The 23,772-nt window shown below is 39.9% G+C and overlaps 3 protein-coding genes and 1 pseudogene across 7 annotated transcripts in view; 2 read left to right on the top strand and 2 right to left on the bottom strand.

Annotated features, from left to right (window-relative positions):
• The window catches only part of LOC111980155 (rRNA methyltransferase 2, mitochondrial-like), an 8,865-nt pseudogene extending 8,108 nt beyond the window's left edge, over positions 1-757 (bottom strand).
• On the top strand, positions 495-2,853 carry LOC111980156 (oxidized purine nucleoside triphosphate hydrolase-like). 2 transcript variants are annotated; one of them, XM_070449629.1, is made up of 4 exons: positions 495-580; positions 1,585-1,741; positions 2,056-2,240; positions 2,394-2,853. In XM_070449629.1, the coding sequence occupies exons 1-4, from the start codon at positions 571-573 to the stop codon at positions 2,564-2,566; spliced, it is 525 nt and encodes a 174-aa protein (XP_070305730.1). In that variant the 5' UTR covers positions 495-570; the 3' UTR covers positions 2,567-2,853. The 2 variants fall into 2 exon arrangements, with proteins under 2 accessions (XP_070305730.1, XP_070305731.1); XM_070449630.1 differs by lacking the exon at positions 495-580 and adding an exon at positions 1,143-1,311.
• Positions 2,854-3,363: 510 nt separating this feature from the next.
• On the bottom strand, positions 3,364-19,658 carry snx8a (sorting nexin 8a). 2 transcript variants are annotated; one of them, XM_024013075.2, is made up of 14 exons: positions 19,598-19,650; positions 19,402-19,468; positions 14,441-14,568; positions 13,594-13,723; positions 10,438-10,628; positions 9,796-9,916; positions 7,994-8,130; positions 7,776-7,856; positions 7,519-7,679; positions 7,142-7,271; positions 6,970-7,038; positions 6,481-6,630; positions 5,795-5,944; positions 3,364-5,590 (listed from the first exon to the last, which is right to left on the bottom strand). In XM_024013075.2, the coding sequence occupies exons 2-14, from the start codon at positions 19,421-19,423 to the stop codon at positions 5,501-5,503; spliced, it is 1,560 nt and encodes a 519-aa protein (XP_023868843.1). In that variant the 5' UTR covers positions 19,424-19,468; positions 19,598-19,650; the 3' UTR covers positions 3,364-5,500. The 2 variants fall into 2 exon arrangements, with proteins under 2 accessions (XP_023868843.1, XP_023868842.1); XM_024013074.2 differs by having other exon boundaries at positions 19,402-19,658.
• A 1,157-nt stretch (positions 19,659-20,815) lies between these two features.
• ttyh3a (tweety family member 3a) overlaps positions 20,816-23,772 on the top strand; it is a 56,008-nt gene continuing 53,051 nt past the window's right edge. For 2 of the 3 annotated variants that reach the window (XM_070449627.1, XM_024010995.2), the window contains exon 1: positions 20,817-21,903. In XM_070449627.1, the coding sequence (XP_070305728.1) occupies positions 21,778-21,903 (126 nt within the window). In that variant the 5' untranslated portion in view covers positions 20,817-21,777. Of the gene's footprint in view, positions 21,904-23,772 lie in introns of all 3 variants that reach the window. The other variant, XM_070449628.1, reaches the window with a different exon arrangement.

The raw sequence follows: 23,772 nt of genomic DNA, 5'->3' as shown, positions 1-23,772 counted from the left end.
ATAGGAACTGAGAAGTTGTCTGTGGTCACCACCTGCAGAATCACTCCTTTTTTGGGGGTGTCTTGCTAAATGCCTATAATTTCCACCTTTTGTCTATTCCATRTGCACAACAGCATGTGAAATTTATTGTCAATCAGTGTTGCTTCCTAAGTGGACAGTTTGATTTCATATAAGTGTGATTGACTTGGAGTTACATTGTGTTGTTTAAGTGTTCCCTTTATTCTTTTGAGCAGTGTATATATTTGGCCTGGCTGGTAGGTTAATTATAACATGTCATGTGTTAATCTGCCAGTTGGGTAAATACAAGATGTACTCACTAGCCCCAGTTGAGTTGACCCTGTGAACAGCTATCTGGCTCCAAGCACCCGGTGCAGCACCACAATCTAGTACGTTGAATCCAGGTTTTAAAAGTTTGTATTTGTCATCAATCTCCAGCAGTTTGAAGGCGCTTCTACATCGGTAGATGTGCAAAGGGGCAGCCTTCACAAAGGGGTCATTAAGCTGCCGAACTATCCAACGCTGATCGGCAGTACTCTTTCCTTTCAGATTATGCGCAGCCTTTTTTAGGAGATGTACAGAGGTATGTAGATATGATTTTTGTAACACTGAGTACCACATTATGTAGCTAAATGTAATGGCAAAGATGTCCTAATCTGTGCTAATGCTGCTGGCAGACAGCATTTCGTTCGAATTTGTAGTTGCACTTCCTGATCACGTGAGTTTGTTGGACACACTCGATTTAGTCAAAGACAGCCGACTCCGCGAATTAGGTCTCCCGGTAGTCCTGCAGGGCGACATTAGAATCATACGTGATCCGCCAACCCGGCGCGCCGCGCGAGCTAAATTGAGCGCAGCTAATTAATCTGTCCGAGAACGTCAATGATGCACATAATCTGCGCAGATCTACTTGTTGTGGAGAGGTTATAACGCGTGGCAATTATTTTGTTTTCAAACGTGTTAAATTATATGAGGATGTGTAATTAAATAGGTTACCGTAATACTACAGCAACTGCTATCACCAGCTATGGATAAAAAAAAAAAAAAATGGTGTTGCATTATACTTCTGTTTCCAGTCGACAATATTTGAGGGTAACACATTTTCACAGATCTTTAACTAAAACGACCAATTTTATCCCTGTTTTTATCAATGTCGAATGTTACAGATCAGTGCCCGACTCATTGAATATGATCACATGGCAGGCCTTGCCATTGTCAACGCGGGACTGGAGAAATTCGTTATTCATTCTGGATAACTCGAATCTAGGAAAACCATTTAAGGACTAGATTGACAACCTAAAAGTTGCTATAAAGGCAAGATACTTGCATGGAGTTTTACTTCTCGTCTACTTGAAGAATGCAATAAAAGGCTACTAGTTTAAGTTTGCTGCTGTGCACTGCTGTGATGTCTTGCATACCAGAACTCTTACAATAGTGTTTTGGCAGAAAATAACATGACAGAATGCTTCTCAATAATCTGCAATGTGTCATCTCTAGAGATACTGTAGCTTCGATGCAACCAAGAGAGTGAGGTCATCCATGGATTGTGGTCGACCGATTATTACACACTGATTATGTATATTACAGGTACAATGTTTACCAACAAGCTGCTGACCCTGGTGCTGGTGGTGCAGCCTGGACGGGTGCTGCTGGGCATGAAGAAGAGAGGGTTCGGAGCAGGGAAGTGGAATGGGTTTGGTGGCAAAGTCCAACCCGGGGAGACTATTGAAGAGGCTACCAGGCGGTGAGATTGGTTGCAGTCCTCGGTAGATGTTTTTACATTTACATTAGATGTTACATAGAACATAGATGTTTTGAAAGGTTTCCCTACAGTTTGGTTTAACAATTTGCATGTAAAATCATGTTAACAGATTTCAGCACTGGGCAGCATCTGATACTACATACCCCCATAAATGTCATATTGTGATGTTACAGTAGGCATGGTCTGATTGTTGCCTGTTGTCTGAGGCCTACTATCTACTTTTTCCTACTCTGGTCTGAAAGCGACACACTTTCCTGCTGCTTTCTCTCTACTTACAAACGGTTTGTTTCTTCCAGAGAACTGCAGGAGGAAAGTGGCCTCACAGTGGATGCACTTGATAAGATTGGAAATATCAAATTTGAATTCATCAGAGAAACAGAGCTGCTTGATGCCCATGTTTTCCGAGCTGACAACTACAACGGGGAGCCAACAGAGTCAGATGATATTCATTCTCAATCTCATGCATTCTATTTAGGGCCAGGTTGGTGACCAGGATGAACTCATAGCCCAATAGGCTATAATCATAGACCCCATAGTTTTCCTGGAAAAAACTGCGGTCCTATACTACATGCGTTTTTATGGAGATTTTAGACTGTCTGACGCAGTTCACTAACTTATACCTTTTCTCTTCTAGAGATGAGGCCGCAGTGGTTCGACTCGGATAAGATACCCTTCGGTCAAATGTGGGTTGACGATATTCTGTGGTTTCCACTGATGCTTCAAAAGAAGAAGTTCTTGGGCTACTTCAAATTTCAGGGTCATGACTTGATAATCGATCACAAGTTAGAGGAGGTAGAAAATCTTTAAGACAAACTACTGGCCTCTGACTCATTCATACTGTATCAAAGAGCATTCCCACATTGTTGTCTACCTCAAACATCCCTGGAGAAATACTGCAGAATTCTTACTGATTCCAGCTACCCTTGTTCATATTCAGTGCCAAGATATCCCCAGGTCTTTATAAATTTACAAACACTTTGTTACCAGTGACCATATGCCTGTGAATCAGTAATAATTCCCACTGAGCCAAAACTAAATACTGGATGTGTAAATGTTGCTGACATATGTATCCTATTCCACTATTGTGTTGATATGACATTTTTAAAGTATGTGCGAATGCAGTGTGCTCTTTAGTAAAGTATGTGCTCTTTAGTAAAGTATGTGCGAATGCAGTGTGCTCTTTAGTAAAGTATGTGCGAATGCAGTGTGCTCTTTAGTAAAGTATGTGCGAATGCAGTGCTGCTCTTTAGTAAAGTATGTGCAAAATGCAGTGTGCTCTTTAGTAAAGTATGTGCAAATGCAGTGTGCTCTTTAGTAAAGTATGTGCGAATGCAGTGTGCTCTTTAGTAAAGTATGTGCGAATGCAGTGTGCTCTTTAGTAAAGTATGTGCAATGCAGTGTGCTCTTTAGTAAAGTATGTGCAATGCAGGTGCTCTTTAGTAAAGTATGTGCAAATGCAGTGTGCTCTTTAGTAAAGTATGTGCGAATGCAGTGTGCTCTTTAGTAAAGTATGTGCGAATGTAGTGTGCTCTTTAGTAAAGTATGTGCGAATGCAGAATGCACCTCTTTTTTGTTACTTAATCAAACAGGTGGAATGACAATGATTTTGATTGTTCAACATCCTGTTTAATTCAATTCAGTATCAGGGTAATTTTTTATATTTATTTCACCTTTAACTAGTCAAGTCAGTTAAGAATACATTTTTATTTACAATGACGGCCTACTCCGGCCAAACCCGGACGACGCTGGGCCAATTGTGCACCGCCCTATGGGACTCCCAATCACGGCCAGATGTGATACAGCCTGGATTTGAACCAGGTACCGTAGTGACCGAGATGCTGCGCCACTCGGGAGTCCAATAATAATAATGAGACGGGTATTTGATACAATAGTTAAACGTTCCTGTATCTACATCCTTCACCTAGTTCCAATTTTCTTTCTCAAAGATCATAGAAAGCATTTGTTTCCTCTTTTTTTTAAGACTTGCCAAAAAAAAAAAGTATGACAATATCTCATGTTGACACAATAATAAGAACTTGTGAGGAACCAATTAACAGTTCCACAGAGAAGACAAGAAAATAATATATTGAATAACAAAACGTATTGCCCCGGAGCTCTCTAATATTGCTCCGTTCTAATTGAGACAACATTTTGTTACACAGCCTCATTCATGTACTTTAATTACATGTAAAACACATGCAATTTGCACTTCCTGCAAGAGGGTGAATTTTGCAAGAACAGGTTACGTAAAGCTTCAAAATTGTGAGTGAATATTTTAAACATTTTTCATCAGATCAAATAATGAGAAACTTTACCAACAATCTTATGCTTTAGACATGGAATCAATGTATACTGTTGAATAAGAGGACAATAAATCATTGGGTATATTCTTGAAAAAGATAAATCAGAATATTCTTGAATATTGCATACACAGAAAAAATATTCAATCTAGTAAACACTGAACCACCATTGCATCTTAATTGAAACTGAAACATTGCAAACAGGTCAAAAGCATTAACACAGAGCACATTTCATTTCTACCTGAAATAAAATATTACAGGATCATTACTACTTAATTGCACTAATGACTGTGTGGCATTGTAGCATGTTTCTTTGGTATGTTCACCATTGGTCACGTGAAGTGTTATATCAGCCATAAATCATTCATTATTTTCATTTGATCAAACTTCTTCCTCTCGATAGATTGCTCGGCTCAGGCGTAGAAACTGAAGCAGCTTTTCACAGTATTGCAACTAAGATTCGATTGACGCAAGGAATCCGAAGTCCTTTGCATGAATATCAACACAACAAGCTAGCCAGCCCAGTTGCACAAGTGTGGTCAGCAGGATGATTAATACTTATGTTGTACTTCACAACAAACCATTGAATAGCATGCTGCTACTACATTTACTTTAATATATATTGGTTTGCCTGTCTTTTTCAGAAATGAGCCTGTGCCCTGATTAGAATCTTTCTAAACATCTTAAACACAAAAGGTTATGTTGCCACCACCTGGCTGCGGCAAGGAAACCTATCTTCCCTGTGTGGCAACATCTTCAATCAGCTTAATTAGTGTATTCCTACATGCACATACATTCTAACATTTGTCTGCCTGCAATGAGACACTACATTATACCTCAACATAGACGAATGATCCTCCAAGAAGTGTAGGTAAGAAGTCCCTCATATGGTAAAGGCAATGAGCTACAAAATAACACAGAAAGGGTCCAGCTTTTCAACAAAATGTTCCCTCTATATCAATTATGAAATCCATATTTTCCTATTCTCATACAGCAAGGCAGCGGTACACATTCTTCAAAGCACTCTTCCACTTCCCAATGAGCTCCTTTGATCTACCTCTGACATCCCTAGTGAGGATGCACGTACAGTATAATATATCTCGAGCTGCAGACCACATCCACTCATTGAAATCAGTGATGTAGTGGTAAAAAAAAAAGAGAAGTGGGTAAACTGATCGCCGGGTAGCAGAGAAAAAAGTAGCGCTCCCTATACTTCAATGCATTTTTCCCGCAAAAGGTGGATAAACTCCCACAAATAAAATGAAAAAAAGGTGCGTAAACTGCATTTACTCACCACTGATTGATACTTAAGGCACAGTTTGTAGTGTTTTTCAAGGTTTTATGAAAACAGTTCACCATCAGTCCCTTCTGAGAGTGACTGTATCTTGGCTTGCAAAGCAGCATATTCATCGCTTGTTGAGAGAGAAGGGGACATGGGTGTCTACTTGGGTGTAAGAGGAGGGGATTGCACTTCATCGACACCGAAGAGACACCCAAGCTTCTGCTGGAGATCATTCCACACTGCACCCATCTAGTTATCAAACAAACAAAGTAGTCTGTTAAAGTGAAGGCATCCTCTGACCAAAATTCTATAGACGATTATCTTATAATTGTGCATCTATTAAAGATTAGAATCAACACATACACACCAACCTAATGAACTGTGTGCTCTACTACATCAACTAAATCCTTAGAAATCCATGCCTGACACTGTATATGTCCAGGTGAGTCTCACCTCTTGGTGACCTTGGACCTGTGAGTTGACGAAGGCTCCCAGGATGTGAGAGGTGATGGGCAGGTATGTGAAGATGAGCTGAGTCTCCTGGTGAAGGCAGAACAGGGAGAAGTAGTTCCGCAGTTCCATGGTCTGAATGGCGTTCTCCTGCTGTTAGGGGAGGATACAAACCATTACTTCACAAACCACAACCATATGATGGTTATCAAGAGGAACAACCTCATTGATCATAAGACTATGCTGTCATGGCCTTGTCTGTAGGAGTCAGTGTTGAAACGCATGACATATGAGATCCATTCTAAAGGCTGAAATGCCCAACTGTCAAATGCAATATCGTCCTAAGATGGTTTAGTATGAGAAATGTGGTAGGATATACAAGGATATCAATCCTTATACCAGGGTATCAATCAACTGCCCAATGACGGCATATAGGAAAATGCTTTCCCTCCTTCCTCTCAATGTCAAAGAGGACACAGTCTCTCCGAGGGAAGGAGGGTGGGTTGGCCTGTGATGACATTATTTAATCTTCATTATCCTGACAACAGTGTTGATTTGACGTGTGACAACCCTGAGTAAATGAGGAAGGAAGAGCGTTTTTCAAGCACACACAAAGAGAGAGCGAGAGAGAGAGAGAGAGAGAGAGAACGGGGAAGAGAAGGAGATAGAACGAATGAATGAGAGAGAACCTGCACAATGCGAGACTCCAGTTGCTCCACTGACACCTGCTCTTTGGGCTGCACTGTGGCATTCATCATCTGCCTCTTCATCATACCGTACTTCTGCAGCGCTCTCTGGTGCTCGTGCAATACTCCCTTCTCATGCCGCTCACACAGATCCTATGGGACACAACAACACACACACGGTAAGAAATAACTAAATAACTACCCTATTTTTACATTATAGTATTTAGCAGACACTTGTCCAGAACGACTTACTACTTACTGTGAGTGCATACTTATTTGTACTGGTCCCACGTGGGAATCAAACCCACAACCCTGGAGTTGCAAGCACCATGCTCTACCAACTGAGCCACACGGGTCAAATATATATTGTTAACACTCTAAATGAAGTTGCTGTTATACCTGTGTAGTACATTTGTAATAAGACTAGTAACATTGCATTAACTTAATACAGAGTTCTTCAGTAAATTGATTTTTTACATTTCTCAAACTCACTCTGTATGATTGCAGCAAATCCAAGAATAGATTCAGTTTTTCCACAACATCGTCCTCTTCTCTCCTCCCCTTAAGATATCAATGAATAAATGATTATGTTTTGCACGCAGGTAGAGTTTGGCAATAGCACAGTAGAGCAGGTGGTACGTATATACAGTGAGCTGGATTGTACCTGCTGAGCACCTTTGTCGGCGAGCAGAGCAAACTCCACGGAAAGGCCTTTCAGAGACTGACGGAGAATGCCCCAGGTGCTTTGGGATGAGGCCAGAGAGGGAATGGGTGAACCATCGGAGCCCAGTGTACTGCAACAGAAAGCATAACTAGAGAAGCTGGACCAGTACGGTGTCTTGGCTGACAAAAACGATTTGAAGTGAAAACCCTGAAAAGGAAAAGAAAACAAATCCTTTACAATTGCCAACATTTTCTTCCCCAAAACTGTTGTATGGGTGGGGTAGCTAGCATAATAAATTTCCTTGGGCCAAAACACTTGTCTAGAGAGGGGCGATAGAGAAAGAGAGCTTTATGCCCTATAAATGCTGAGTTCTGTACCTGAGCTCCCTTCCAAACATTAGCAAATCAGTGGCGTTTTCCTTGGAGCGCTCGGCCATCTTTTCTGCCCGGTCCCGCAGCTTGTGAAAGCTGTTGTGGATATTCCTGATCAGTTCCCTGCTTGATGAAAACTGGGCCTGGATATCAGCTGGGAGATATTCCTACAGCACAGATGTACCAAGACTCACAKTGCTGCATCTCAGTAGGWTWTCAAATAGTCATTTGATGRACTATTTSATAATAGAAACAATACAAACRTTTGCCAGAGTTGCCATTGTATTAGTCATGAATTCATCTCCCATTTTCTTGCAAGCATCACGCATTTTCACTTGAACGTCCTGAGAGTAAGAGAGAGAGAGTAAAGTTGTGTGAGAAGTACAGTCATTATCCATGGCAAGCCAAAGAACAATGTGATCTTTGCATAGACAACTAGCAGAGATGAAGCAAGGTGGTCTTTTCAGTAGCAGAGACGTACCGAGCCGTTGAAGGTGAGAAAGGTCTTGACCAGTTCGTCCTCGGAGAAGAAGGGGTGTCGTCCCACTAGGTTGATGAACCGGCCCAGAGCACGCCGCCTTCCCTCTATAAAGTCCCTCTCAGACATAGAGGTCAGGACTGTAGACAGACAGAGGTCAGTTAAAGAGCCAGCATATTCAGTTGTTCTGCTTCCGTAAAACAGAAGAGATCATACCGTTTTATGTAATACAGTCAGGGTTGGCTCTTGAAGTAACTAATTGAATTGAAGTAACTAACTAATTACTTTAAAAAAGTGTAATCGGATTACATACATTCTTAAAAACAGCGAATTACTTTTGGGATTACTTCATCTATCTATACTTCATCTTGATAAAACTTTGTCATCATTGCTGTCATTTAGCGCACCATCAGCACTTCTCACATGCTCTCAGAGATTCTATTATTCTGCTGATCGCCCATCAAGGGTGGATGGCTTCTTATGTGGTTGAATGAATTGGTAAGGCTTCCAAAACATTTACACCTGGCTCACTGGTCAATGCAAATCAGCTGGGACTACAAGGGGTCCTGCTTGCTGCTTTGAAGCAGTGCAATTTCAAACTCTCTTTCCTTGGTGAAATGCTTTCTGATTGCACAATATTTCAAAATGTAGGCCTAATCATGGGAAAAACACTATTGAATGCCACCAATGTTGTTACTGTTTAAAAGAAAAGGGTCTAAGCTTTCTGGTCTGAATTGTATTTAATATTCAACAAAGGGCACTCACGTCGGGCATTCAAGGTGGGTGTATAGGCATATAGATTAAAATGTACTGTTAGATATACATTTCACGGCTAACTATCAGTAATATGCTATATTTTGCGTTAGCGATCTAGCTAACCACTTCCTCAGCTGGTGAATTAGTCCCAAATAAAATTAGCCTCAAAATATAAATGAGTGCCCAAAAAGATGTAGACAAATGAATATCTATTGAACAAAAAAATATAACAATTCTGTAACCCTATTTTCATAGAAAAATAATAACAATTGCCTAGTTGCCAAACCCCAAATCCATGACAATCACCGGTTTAGGTTGCAAATCAAAATAACTGGAAGCATGCAGTTGTACTTGAACATGATGTAAGAATAAACCATGCATTTCTTGAATCATACCGTGTTAGTAGTCTAGTACACCTCTGAATAGAAAACGATGAATTACTTTATAAGACGATAAGGCTACCATTTTTTTCTATTGCATGACCCCACAGCAATTGTGGTGCAACCAAATCATGGGCTGTTGCCAACAAGTGAAAATGTTAGTATGGAGCCCTGTGACTCCGATCTTACACAGAATATAACATGAATTATAGGATCTTTAAGCTATGCTCTCACCCCATTTGGAAATAATAATGTTACTAAATTAAAGAATACTATATTAAATCAACAGTTTTAAGCATTTTCAAATATGTCTGGGTGCTAGAAGTGAAAGTAATGCAAAAGTAATCAAAATGTAATTGGATTAGGTTACTTATTGGGGGTAATTCAAATGATTATTTATCATGTAACTGTAATCAGTAACGGATTACATTCTTCAAGTTATCCGCCCAACCCTGAAAAAAGTAATAACAATGGTGTCTAATAATGGTAATATAAAGACAGAGTTCATGTCTGCTGTGGGAACACAGGTGAAGTTGGATTAATAGAATTTGAGTTTCTTTGGAGCAGCGGGACCCCAGCTCTGATGCAGAGTGGAACACTATTATTTACAGACCAAAGCCTCACTCTCCTCCAAATAATCAAACGTTCTGACTGACATCCTCTATATACCTCCTTTCAGCATTCTCTTAGGCGGCAGTGCAGGCACCATTCTGTAGGCCAACCTCTGCAGCAAGAGCTCGTGGAAGACATCGAAATCACTGTACCGCCGGTAAACAGATGTCTTAAAATGCTGAAAAAGTTCAAACAAATATTATCTGTGAATAACCGAGATGTGCAAAATAACATAATGTTTTGGGTTGTGAATTCAACAAATATATTGACAATGGATGTGTTTGTCATGCGTTGGCTTTAGGTCATACTGATTGTGAATGCTCACTGCACAGAAACACCAGCTCTGTTCAGCTTAGGCATCCAGTGTAAGCGATGCAATGTACTGTATGTATACATTCATTCTTAGATGGACCCTTACCAACAAACATTAAAGCCATTCGTTTCACCAAGCCAAAAATGCAGAAATAATTGAGGAGCCAGGAACATAGCCAGAGGGAATTACAGGCTTTTTGGAGTTATGATCAAAATTCCTATAAAAAAATATGTTGCTTGTAATGCACAATTGTGACCTATACAAAGTAAAAAGGTAAATACATGGTAAAGTATGTGCTTGACCTTTTCTATGAATAAATTCCTTGACTGTTCTTCTAACAAAGCCCATTTATGTTACTCTCATATGTAATTAAATGCAGCCTTCACCTGGCTGGTGATCTGGTACTCCACGTGTTTGAGGAACAGACCCTTCTTTTCAGGAATTAGCTCCACCTGGACTGTATCCCTGGCAAGCAGCTTGCCCAGGGTCTGGGACACCGTGAGGGGGCTTTCCTGAGTTGGCTGCATCCTCAGAGTCTGGAGGTCCTTGAACTCACCAAGTTGGGGCTTAGGGAACTCTGTCAAATCAAACATGAGTAACCAATGCTCTCATCTACTCATTTCTCTAGAAGGCAATCAGCACATCTATGCTCACAGACAAAGTGTACACATTCAGCTCTATTGAACTAATAGACATAATTTATGATTTCCTGTAGTGCAGGTTCGAATATAAAAAACATCCATGTTGTGTGGGAAAAGCAAGCATGTTCCAGTGTACATTTGACATTTCACCTCCCTTAGTTGCCCTCTGATCCCTCAGACACTTGAAATCTCCCATTCACATTTTTTTGGCTACTTTAATTTAATCAAGGGAGCCAAATTGAGACCAGTGTCTCATTTGCAATGGTGCCCTGAGGACACACTTGCGTGAACTTAATTACCAACAGAGTTTTAAACTGCCCTATCAGCACCAGGGAATCCAGGTGGAAATTGTTTGTAAGGTATTCCATAACTGTGGAATACTAAAGGCAAATTTACCAAACTTTGTGGAGACAACCGAGACCTCAAGAGTTAAGAAAACCTCGGAACGGGATTGTTATCTCATATTGTAATATTTCAACAGGGAAGTGAGGTATGATGGAATCTTGTGGAACAGAGCTTTGTAAACAAGAAAGGAGTAATAAAGTGATCTACAGGATTTTAGTGAGGTCCAGCCAACCTTCTGATACATGATGCAGTGATGAGTATTAAAACTGTCAGTGAAACACGCTACGGTAGACGGCATCCAACTGTTTAAGAGTAGTGGCTTGCTGCAGTCTGGTAAAAATATTTGCCCCCTTTCAGATTTTCTAAATTTTTTGCATATTTTTGATACTGAATGTTATCAGATCTTCAACCAAAATCTAATATTAGATAAAGGGAACTCAGAAGTAACACAAAAAGTTATACTTATTTTATTTATTTAATTCACGCAGTTATGCAACACCCAATTCCCCTGTGTGAAAAATGAATTGCCCCTTACACTCAATAACTAGTTGTGCCACCTTAGGCTGCAATGACTGCAACCAAATGCTTCCTGTTGTTCTTGATTAGTATCTCACATCGCCCGAGGCAGCAAAGCATCCCCAAACCATCACACTACCACCACCATGCTTGACCGTTGTCATGAGGTTCTTACTGTGGAATGCAGTGTTTGGTTTTCGTCAGGCATAATGCGACCCTATGTTATCCAAGTTTGCCAAAAAAGCACCTGGAAACACCTGGATAATCATCAAGACTCTTGGAAGAATGTTCTATGATTGATTCAAAAGTAGAACTTTTTGGACAACATGGGTCCCATTATGCCTGACGAAAACCAAACACTGCATTCCACAGTAGGAACCTCATACCAACGGTCAAGCATGGTGGTGGTAGTGTGATGGTTTGGGGGTGCTTTGCTGCCTCAGGACCTGTACGACATCCCTTAATAGAAGGAACCATGAATTCTGCTCTGTATCAGATAATTCTACAGGAGAATGTTAGGCCATCCGTCTGTGAGCTGAAGCTGAAGCGCAGCTTGGTCATGCAGCAAGACAATGATCCAAAACTCACAATCAAGTCTACATGGCTAAAAGGCAATACATTTGAAGTTTTGGAATGACCTAGTCAACGTCCAGACCTAATCCCAATTGAGATGTTGTGGCAGGACTTGAAACAAGCAGTTCATGCTTGAAAACCCACAAATGTCGCTGAGTTACAACAGTTCTTCATGAAGGAGTGGTCCAAAATTCCTCCACAGTGACGTGAGACTGATAAACAACTACAACTACAGGAAGTGTTTGGTTGGAGTCATTGCAGCTCAAGGTGGCACAACCAGTTATTGAGAGTAAGGGCGCAACTACTTTTTCACACAAGGGCATTGGGTGTGGCATAACTTTATTTATGAAATAAATGTAATAAGTATGTAATTGTTGCGTTATTTGTTCACTCAGGTTCCCTTTATCTAATATTAGGATCTGTTTGAAGATCTGATAACATTCAGTATCACAAATATGCAAAAGTAGAGACAATTAGAAATGGGGAAATACTTTTCACGGCACTGTATATAAATAGTAAAGAGCACAGGTCCCAATACCAACCCCTGCGGTACACCTTCCGTAATATTGAGGAAACTAGACTTGACACCATTAGAAAGCACACATGACTCTCCCTGAACTCAAATGTCTCTTAAGTCTTTCAAACAATTATGATGGTGTGATTCATGTGATCCTGAATGTAACCCTCCTTGACATTCCACAGAGATATGAGCAGAGTTAATCGTCCTCCTACAACAACCAGGAAACCAGCTCTACCATAGCTCAGCAGAGAAAAAGTGACATCAGTTTCACAGAAAGCAGTCAGCTGCCATATTGGCAGCACTTGAAATAACACAGAGGGCCCTAAATAATCATATGAGCTTTGGAACAGAGCTCTAACTCAGGGCTGTGTTCGGAGTAATGGCTACCTCTGAAAAACCAAAGACGACAACTCCTCTCCAACTTAATGGTACTGTACACTGTAACACTCATGCTTTTCAACAGCCACAGAATGTGAAAGTAAACTGATTCATATAATCAAGAAATACAAGTGTACTTAAGAGAGAGGGAAGAGTTCTTCCTGTAACTTTCATTATGATTTTCACAGAGCTGTTCCAGAGGGAAAAAAGGGCAGGGAAAGGTTGTGTGTCTTTTACAGAGACATGGGAAGGGAGCTGGTGTATTCCCGGACGCAATGCCCAGAGGTTAGAGGAAACCGGCCAACAAATACAACACACTATGATAAAACTAGGACCAGCTTTTTAGCACAGCACACTTTCTTGTTTTGTGTGCAAATGCAATGTGTAATTTAGGTTGTCACATGCATATTCAACTTCACACAATATATAGTGAACTGAACTTTCTCACACAAGCTGTTCATAGGGGTCACACAGGTTTTTGACCTTAGATACTTAACAGTCAAGCCACTGATTAAGCTACACATTTACTGCCGTGTCCTCACTTGAAAACAACTAGTTAAAAGGCTTACCTTGTATGCAGTTCTCTAAGAGTTTCGGGCTTGGTTGCTTTCCTTGCTGAGCAAGCGCAATCAACGCCAGTGCTTTATATAGGGACAACTTGCTTAAGAATCCATCAGTGTAGTCAACATGCTCAGCAATCTGAAAAAGACAAGGACATTACAGGACTCTCTTAACAGGTCATTGCTCAATCCAAGGTCTAAATTCAGCTGTGGTTGACAAGAAAATGCAGAAAACACTTTAGTAATGATATAATACAGTAAGAAACATCAAACTGAACCATGTGGTCTCAGCTGAAATGCATCTATGAAGCGTTTCCATGGATAATGTGTAACACGTTGTCATTTTTTCACGTCCCATGTGCTCTTGAATAACACAACTTTTAAAACGCCATCCCCTCAAATACCATCACTTTTGAGTAAGCTTTACTGAAGCAAATACCACTAATTAAATGGCAGCAAGGAGATAGTTAGCAGACACCACCCTTTCTAATAACTGGTGTTGGAACGAGTATTGTAATTACCCCTTTAGTACTTAGTGGTAAAACAAATATAGGCTTGAGAGGGTCTTTGAATAGAGTTGAATGGTTTGTATCAAAGAGCGCTAGATTTTTTCAAGTCCTACTTCCTATTCTGCAGAATTTCTTGTTCACTTTTCTTGGAGTTCCAAGAAGGGAAGAGGATAGAAAACCCATCGGTCTAATACATTACAAACCAGTCTGTGCTTCTGTTTCATAACAACAAAAACTTGAGCCTAAAAATTAAAAAAAATACACAAACAGCCAGAACTTCCTTTCCACATTTGGCAGGCATTCTAGATCATAGATGTGACAACAAGTGAAGAAAAAGCAGTGTTCACCTGGCCCTGCACAGCACTGGGAAGATCTGTTCTACTGAGCAACCTCTGAAAGACCTCCACCTGCACTCGTTCATCTATCTTACTCCGGATGGCCTCGTACACCTCCCTGTAGTACGGAGGGACTGATCCTGAGAGAGGAGGTGCACAAACCATTAGGCATGGATTTATGTGGATGAAGACATTTTAATTAAATTGCATGACTTGTGGTTAAACATCATGGCAAAATCTATTTCATTTAACCTAAACTACTCAATATTAGGAAGGTGTTACTAATGTTTGGTATACTCAGTGTATATGCATATAATGGTTGTGAAAATATGGACAGTATATGAATATAAAAGGTGTGTACAGCAGTAGTTATATAGGATGAGCCTTGACTAGAATAGCGTATATACATATGAAGTGGGTAAAACAGTATGTAAATATAATTAAAGTGGCCAGTGTTCAATGACTATGTACACAGGGGAGCAGTCTCTAAGGTGCAGGTAGAGCTGAATTCAGGGCTTGTAAAATTATACCTAGGCTAAAAATAAGCCTTCAGCATAAGAGCCACTAATAATATTATTATTTTATCAAAATAGAATAACCTGCATTTTTGCAAAAATCACTGATCTGGCTTTCAAATCAGTCTGCCAAATCAGTCTATCAAAAATGCAATTTTCTTATAATACATATTTTTTTTACCAGAACCATGCACATCCACTAATAATGACCAACTTCTGGTAACAGGCATTATAGAAAATTAAAGGTGTAAAATGTAACTTTTTGGGCGACCCAGCATATTCACATAGAAATGTGTGTTATAGATCTGTCATTCTCATTGAAAGCAAGTCTAAGACATTTTATTTGTGCTATTTCTATGCTTCCTGTACTTAAGTTTCATTTTTGCGTCTTTTACTTTCGGTTTTGTACATCAGCTTCAAACAGCTGAAAATACAATATTTTTCTTATGGAAAATATATTTCACAGTGGTTTAGATGGTACAATGATGCTCTACACTATATTTGCTTGTTTTGTCACAAACTGAAATTAGGCAAACTATTCACATTTTAGTAACCAGGAAATGGCTGAGTGATTTCTGCATAGTGCATCTTTAACACAGATCTCATAAACAATCTCAAGCACAAGCCCACCTGCTAGTGAGTAGCCAGCTAATCTTTATATTTAAAGTCTAGCCAACTTGGATCTACAATGCATTTTGTTGTGTTACAGCCTTAATTTAACATGTATTAAATTGAGATTTTGTGTCACTTGTCCACACACACACAGAACCCCATAATGTCAAATTGGAATTATGTTTTTAGAAATGTTTACTAATTAAAAATGAAAAGCTGAAATGTCTTGAGTGAATATGTATTCAACCCCTGTTATTGCAAGCCTAAATAGGTTCAGTAGTAAAGATTTGCTTAACAAGTCACATAATAAGTTGCATGGACTCACTCTGTGTGCAATAATAGTGTTTAACATGAGTTTTGAATGACTACCTCATCTCTGTACCCCACACACTCTGTAAGGTCCCTCAGTCGAGCACTTAATTTCAAACTCTGATTCCACCACAAAGACCAGGGAGATTTTCCAATGTTTCTCAAAGAAGGGCACCTATTGGTAGATGGGTAAAAAAAAAAAGCAGACATTGAATATCCCTTTGAGCATGGTGAAGTTATTAATTACACTTTGGATGGTGTGTCGATACACCCAGTCACTACAAAGATACAGGCGTCCTTCCTAACTCAGTTGCCAGGGAGGAAGGAAACAGCTCAGGGATTTCACCATGAGGCCAACGGTGATTTTTAAACAGTTAAAGAGTTTAATGGCTGTGATAGGACAAAACTGAGGATGGATCAACAACAATGTTGTTACTCCACAATACTAACCTAAATGAGAGTTAAAAGAAGGAAGCCTGTACAGAATAAAATATTCAAAAACATGCATCCTGTTTGCAATAAGGCACTAAAGTAGAACTGCAAAAAATGTGTCAAAGAAACAGTAAGCACAGGCAAAATCCTAGAGGAAAACCTGGTTCAGTCTGCTTTCCAACAGACATATGGAGACAAATTCACCTTTCAGCAGGACAATAACCTAAAACACAAGGCCAAATATACACTGGAGTTGCTTACCAAGAAGACAGTAGGCCAGTTTCCATTGACCCAGGTTTATTCGACAAAAGCAATGTTGCAACAAAAAGAATCCTTGCGACATGTGTCATGGAAAGGGCAGATATGAGAAACTTTCTCAAGATTGACAAAAAAAAATTGTTCGGTGGGTGGATTTTTATTTTGTCTAACTTTCTTTATTTTGACAAATGATGATTGAAACTGTGTTTTTAGAATAAATGATGATTTCCTAATCATTTTGAAGGTACGCAGGGCATGTGATGTCACTGCATAATTATAAAGCTCCACTCCAGGTTTAATTCTAAATGCCTATTGCTTACAAAATACATTTTTCCACAAAAAATATATTATGTTTCTTTGCAGAACAAGGATTGTCCTGACTGTCAAGAATACATGAATTGCTTCGCCTTGCTTTTCTGGTTGGCTGGCAAGTTTCACCATCCAATTCTTTCAGATCTACAGGTGTACAAGTTTTACCATGGCACGGCCTGCAGCGATACGCTGGCACATGAGACTTATTAGAATATGGCAAATATGAGTAAATGATTGCATTCTATACATGTTGGCTTTTGTGGGCTACCTGAGACATGCAACAGATAGGTGGGAGGGCATACAGGTTGTCGCCAATTTATTAATGCGAAATTTGCCTAAATGGGTAATGGAAACACTTCATCCACTACATTTTTACATCGACACTGTCGGGTTTTTTGTGTGTGATGTCATTACGTCCAGGTGTTTTTATTGAAACGAGATAGTTCAATGGAAACGCACTCTAGCAGGGAATTGTCACATATATTTTCTAAATGTCGACCAAAAAAATAAATCACTGGACAAGTTAATGGAAACATAGCTAGTGAATGTTCCTGGGTGGCTTAGTTACAGTTTTGACTTAAATTGGCTGGAGAACCTATGCCAAGAAAATGGCTGTCTAGCAATGATCAACAACCAACTTACAGAGCTTGAAGAATTTTTTCAAGAATAATGTGAAAATATTGTAGAATCCAGGTGTGCAAAGCTCTTAGACTTACCCAGAAAGACTCACAGCTGTAATGCTATGAAAGGTGATTCTGCCAAAGGTGATTCTAACATGTATTGTGTCAGGGGGTTGAATACTTTTAATCAAGATATATTAGTGTTTTATTTTTTTATAAATGCTTTACCAAATGTTAGAATTTATCTTCCACTTTGACAGAGTATTTTGTGTAGATCGTTGACAAAAAAAAAGACAATTAAATGCATTTTAATCCCACCTTGTAACACAACAAATTGTGGAAAAAGTCAAGGGGTGTGAATACTTTCTGAAGGCACTGTACATACAGGTAACTGCCAAAATAAAGGAAATGCCAACATAAAGTGTCTTAATAGGGTGCTGGGGCACCACGATCCAGAGCAGCTTTACTGCACCTTGGCTTAGATTCTACAAGCGTCTGGAACTCTATTGGAGGAATGCGACACCATTCGTTTGCAAGAAATTCCATTTGATATTTTGTTGATGGTAGTGGAAAACACTGTCTCAGGCACCACTCCAGAATCTCCCATAAGTGTACAATTATTCAACCATGGCATATGGTTTACATCGTTTTCATGCTCATCAAACCATTCAGTGGCCACTCGTGCCCTGTGGGATGGGGACATTGTAATCCATAGCATAGCCACGGTAGCCAAAATAATGGCCTGCCCAGCATTTTTGTACATGACCCTAAGCATGATAGGATGTTAATTGCCTAATTAACTCAGGAACCACCTGCTTTCAATATACTTTGTATCCCTCATTTCCATTATTCTGGCAGTTACATGTATGGGCAAAACAGTGCTTAAAATAATGTATTTTTGTATTGGCAAAAATGTTTACAAAGTAAACTTAATCATATATGTCATTTTCATAATGAAAGAAAATAAAAAATAAACTAGCGACAATTTTCCTATGGTAGTCTGGGTACCAACTAACTTTCCACTCCTGTCATTTGCCAAAAGGCTGGTAAAAAAAAAAACTAAACGCAATCCTCTGCTCTCCCAATGATATGTATTACGTCAGGATAGCCAACGCTAGAATGTTTCTAATCAAATGTATGAATTTAATGTTTTTCTATCAATCTAATTTGCATTAATATTGTGATTAGATGATAGCTCAGGATCAAATCTTAACCATAGAATGTTCATATGTCTTAGGCAAATGACAGGAGGCAAGTAGTGGGATATAATAGCTAAACAGAAGACAACCAGGCTAGTCCTATGCTATGGAACGTTGAATACGTGATTTGGACAGGTCATAGAAATATAATCTAGATTGTAATTTTATGGGACAGGTAACATCCATAACAGGTGAGAACATGACAATGAGCAGACCAATGCAACAGTACAGCAGCCTACCCTACTGTATAAAAAAAACGAGTTATCTGTCAAATCACCCTTAATTACACCTATCTTATGTTCTTGTCTATTACTGTTCTGTACTTTTATGTATTTGTAAGTTTTATGTGAACCCCAGGAAGGGTAGCTGCTGCATGTGCAATAACTAATAGGGATCCTAATAAACTAAACACCCTTGTTAAACGTGTAATCTAATGCTCACATGAGTAGCCTGTATTTTACAATTCGCAGTAAACCTACTATATTACTGTTTATCTTCAAGTTGACAGGTTTTGTAGTTACATCACGAATCGTAGGCTACACTATTTCTCTGAACACTTCAAACCGCGTTCTCTTAGTCTGAATTCAATCACAAGCATAACCCTCCAAAAAAACATTATTTCGCCTGTCGCCACGTAGAACGTTTACAAAAAGCCGAAAACACATTCTTAAATCCAACATAAAGATGTGGAACATAACATGTATTTAGCAAATTACCTTCATTGAGCTCGCCTGCCATAGTTCAGTTTGTCATGTGAGCACGACAGCACCGCCATGTGATTTCCTGAAGAAAAACCCCCGATGAATTAACTATTTCTTAAAGTTGTAGTGAATTTTGGACTTTTGCCAGATTTCAGACCTTATGCAACAGTACTGTATATGTCCAAACATTATTGTAGGCACTAGACAAGACCTGGATTACTGCAAACGGGATATTAGGATTCCAGAACATAGGAGCACTGGTGAACAAGTGTTATTGTATATGGATCCTCCCCCACAAAGGTTTGAAAAATCTCAAATATGCCTCTGCCCTCGAATTTAATTGCTTTCCCACTCTCAGTCCAACTTTGGAAACCGAGCAATTATGACATAGCCTAACCGCAGTGGTGTAAAGTACTTCATAAAAAATACTTTTTAGTACTACTTAAGTAGTTTTTGGGGGGTATCTGTTCTTTACTGTACTATTTATATTGTTGACTACTTTTACTTTCACTTCACTACATTCCTAAAGAAAATTGGGTACTTTTTACTCCATACATTTTCCCTGACAACCTTAACCATAGAAGTACTAGTTACAGTTTGAATGCTTAGCAGTAACAGGAAAAAGGTCAAATTCACACACTTATCAAGAGAAAGTCCCTGGTCATTCCTACCACCTCTGATCTGGTGGACTCACTAAACATAAATGCCTCCTTTGTAAATTATGTCTGAGTGTTGGAGTGTGCCCCTGGCTGTCTAAAAAAGTTATAAAAAAGGAAATTGTGCCATCTGGTTTGCTAAATATAAGGAATTTGATCTATAGCATTTACTTTTACTTTGTACTTTTACTCAAGTAGTATTTTACTGGGTTACTTTCACTTTTACTTGAGTCATTAAGGTAGCTTTACTTTTACTCAAGTATGACAATTGAGTATTTTTCCACCTCTGCCTAACCATAACTTGATTTGAAAAAAACTCTAGCCAAATAAATCAAACAACATCTCTTTGAGGACCAGTGCGCCAAATCTATTTATTGGATATTGATATACAAATGTGTATATGATTATATTGTAACCAATTTTTACTTGTTGGTCGTTCAATGGGTTCAGATGGTCTACAAGTTTGAAGGGTGATTTGTGGATTTGTCTCCTCCAATAGAACCTGAAGGAGAGGAAAAAAACAGTCAAGTAACTAGCAGGACCCTAAATTAATAATTACAAAAGTGTTGTTATTGTGCAGTGTGTGTCATACGGATTTCCTGGATAGAGCCCAATAGTTTGTTCATTTATCCCTACTCAGCAGGTCGACTCGACAACTCGCTCTTACTCAAAATATGCCTGGGTGTGTGCAGCTTCACCATCTCGCCACCAGAGGCCACTACACACAAATTATTTTCACGAGACAGCGGCGCTGCGTGAGGAGTGGGGTTGTTGTGGGTGCGAGCGGGACTGCAATCTGCATCGGATGGTGTGGTGGTTGCAGCGTCGTAGTCCCGTGAACAGTTCACCGGATTGTTGTTCATCTTTAGTGAATGAACAGGAATAGTTGACTTTAAACAACTTAGCAATACAGTAAAAGACTTGGTAGTCATCAAAGCATTAAGGAAAATTGAAGAAAAGACAAAGGGCGCAAATGGTACTGGAGCAACCACGGACGGAGCACGGATATATCCGCTAAGCTAGTTAGCAAGCAAACTAGCCTGCTGCTAACTTGATAAATTGGAACACCAGTAACAATCAACTGGCTATGACTGATAACGAGGAAAGGACAGTCAAATTGTAACCCAGAAGGAATTATTGAGACTCAATCAAATGTTTTAGCTACGCATTTTTTCTTACGAAAGTATTTTAATGGAATGGATGCGTTCTGTAGAATTGTTCAACAACAATAGTTAGCCGGTTAGCTAACTAAGGTTACTTTCATGTTGAGTTGGGAAGCTATCCAGTTAGCCAACGTTACGTCATCTGTACAGTAGTTATCCAGACAGACAGGCAACTACAACAAGGTAGATGGACTGTCATCTGCGTGGGGGTGTTCGTGAAGTTAACGTTAGTTGACTGGGTAGCCCATTATTCCTCCTTCAGCTTTTTTTCGACACAGTTTAGTATTTCACATGACAGAAGTGAACATGGGAGTGTTATAGGACAATGGATATAGTTAGCTGCCCGTTTGTTAGTACCGTAGGAAAGAAGTGACAACCGATATCTCAGGTACAGTTTAACGTTGGACTACAATGCATTAGGTCTGACGTTCTCCATTCGGACATAGGGATCTCTTTGGTTTTGCTGGACCGCTTGCTAACAAGAACTTTATGACGCGGGCTCAGTCCATTATTTCATTTTTGACTGACCACACAGGTCACCGTTTCCCTAAAGCGTCCACAGCCCTCATACCATGGCAGCGGTTGTCAACTACTCACCGCCGTGGTGGGTCAACCTGCTACACCGACTCCCTCATTTCAACCTTCAATTKGAACAGACAAGCAGTGATTTTCGCCCGGAGGACTCGTCATATCAACAGGTAACTTTATGACATACACTTACTTGAACTGTGTCTTGTGAATCAGAAGCAATTACATGTCTGTCAAACATTATACGTTTGTAAACAAAGGAGTTGCCAGTGGGTTGCTGCTGTATGATAATATTCTGGGATGATGCAATTGATTGAGGATTTTGGGGAGTTGAACAAATGGGGCAGGCATCAGCACAGACCAAGGCAATGTTATACCCCTGTGCACTGACAATGCCTATTAAATTTGTTTGGCGCAGAGCCTTTGCAAGAGTACTCAAGACTCCTTATTAACCGTGGTTCCTTAGGCGTGGTACAGTGTATAGGCCTAGACTTAGTCCCTACTGAGACTGGGGGGTGACTGATAACTACTCTTGCAAGCTATATTTCTCAAACTGTTGTCATGTTGAGTTCCCATTGCAGAAACAGCCACTGTTACCTTCTGACAAGACATGACATGTATGGATTCCAGGGATGGGTGGAGATGGATTAAAGACAGTGGTCTTTAAACCGAGTCATAACAGGGATTCCATATGTCATAAATTGCAGCATAATCATAGCTATTCATCTAGGACTGTTTTCCGGTTCTCCTAATTAAGTGTGTGTGAGGGGGAGCATAATGCCCATTTACGGTGTGGCCGTTATGGCTTTGGCCTGTGCAACAGCAAACAGAAACTATTGACATTTTAAGTTAGCTAATCACAGGAGATGGGGATTTCCAAAATGAGCTTGTCTGCTTCCAAAGTGTATGGAGGAGGACGAGATTAACAGATGGCTTCCCCTTCCCTGTTAGCTGCGGTGGGTATCACGACGACAGTTGTCCCAACAGGCTCTAAAAAGAGGGCTGTATTTTCTGGCACTGAGTGGGACTGTCAGTTGAGTGCTCAGGGAGAAGGGAAAGGGAGATTGCCAGAGCTGCTCTTTCACAGCTTCTAGGACCAAGATAACCTGTCAGTTATCAGACGTAATACTGGGCCGTGGGCCTGCTGACCAAACACTTCATCCAGCCTACACATCTCAAGATAACCCCAGATTAAGTCATGCTGAAGGAATTTAATGTACTATCCCTGACCTACAAAGTTATTTCTCAAATTTCAAAGCAAGCTGTGGGCCATGTTGGTGTGAATGAGACTCAGTTATGTCTGTAATGTGCCATGTGTTAGCTGATGATTAGTCTGTTTGGCATTATTTGCATTATTTTCTGCATTCTTTTATACTGTAACTCATTTCCTCAGGAGACAGAGCCCGGCACCAATGGTTCATTAAGACCTTGATGTATGAACTTTGACCTGAGGTCGTCTGGCTGCCCGATTTTACGTTTCAGTCACTTAGCAGACACTCTTATCCAGAGTGACTTAAAGTTAGTGCATTCATCTTAAAGGGGAATTTCACTATTTAGGACCCTCATCTGTATTTTTAGGTTCCAGACAGTTTTATTTGAAATTTGACTTGATTTTGAGAAACTTATCCCACCAGCAATTGACTTCCTGAGCCTTATTCTGGAGTTACAAGGCATCCAGAAAACATGAACTGATGCTCCAAATACGTCCTTTTACAAACGGCAAATCTCTGTATCCTGATGCAGGTCTTTAGATGTTGTACACATGACATTTTGTCATACTGAACTTTATCCACAACTTTATAATATATTTTTTAACGATAATTATTTGCGATAATTTCTAGCGTGCACATATTGGCGTGCATGCGTTTACTTCCTTGTTCCTCTCGCTTCTGCCTATACCTCAGTGACTACTACCAGCATATAAGTTTGGGGGGGGGGGGGGCGTGTTTCATAAACACTAGCCAGTCCACAACAACGTGTCCACTGTAAACGCAGAGCTGCTAGCTAGCTGCCGGTCGCTAATCTACCAAGCAAGCCAA

The sequence above is a fragment of the Salvelinus sp. IW2-2015 genome, linkage group LG20 (assembly GCF_002910315.2).
Source record: "Salvelinus sp. IW2-2015 linkage group LG20, ASM291031v2, whole genome shotgun sequence".
NCBI classification, from domain to species: Eukaryota; Metazoa; Chordata; class Actinopteri; order Salmoniformes; family Salmonidae; genus Salvelinus; species Salvelinus sp. IW2-2015.
Note: the sequence above shows the minus strand (reverse complement) of the source record. Positions and strands in the feature narration are given on the sequence as shown.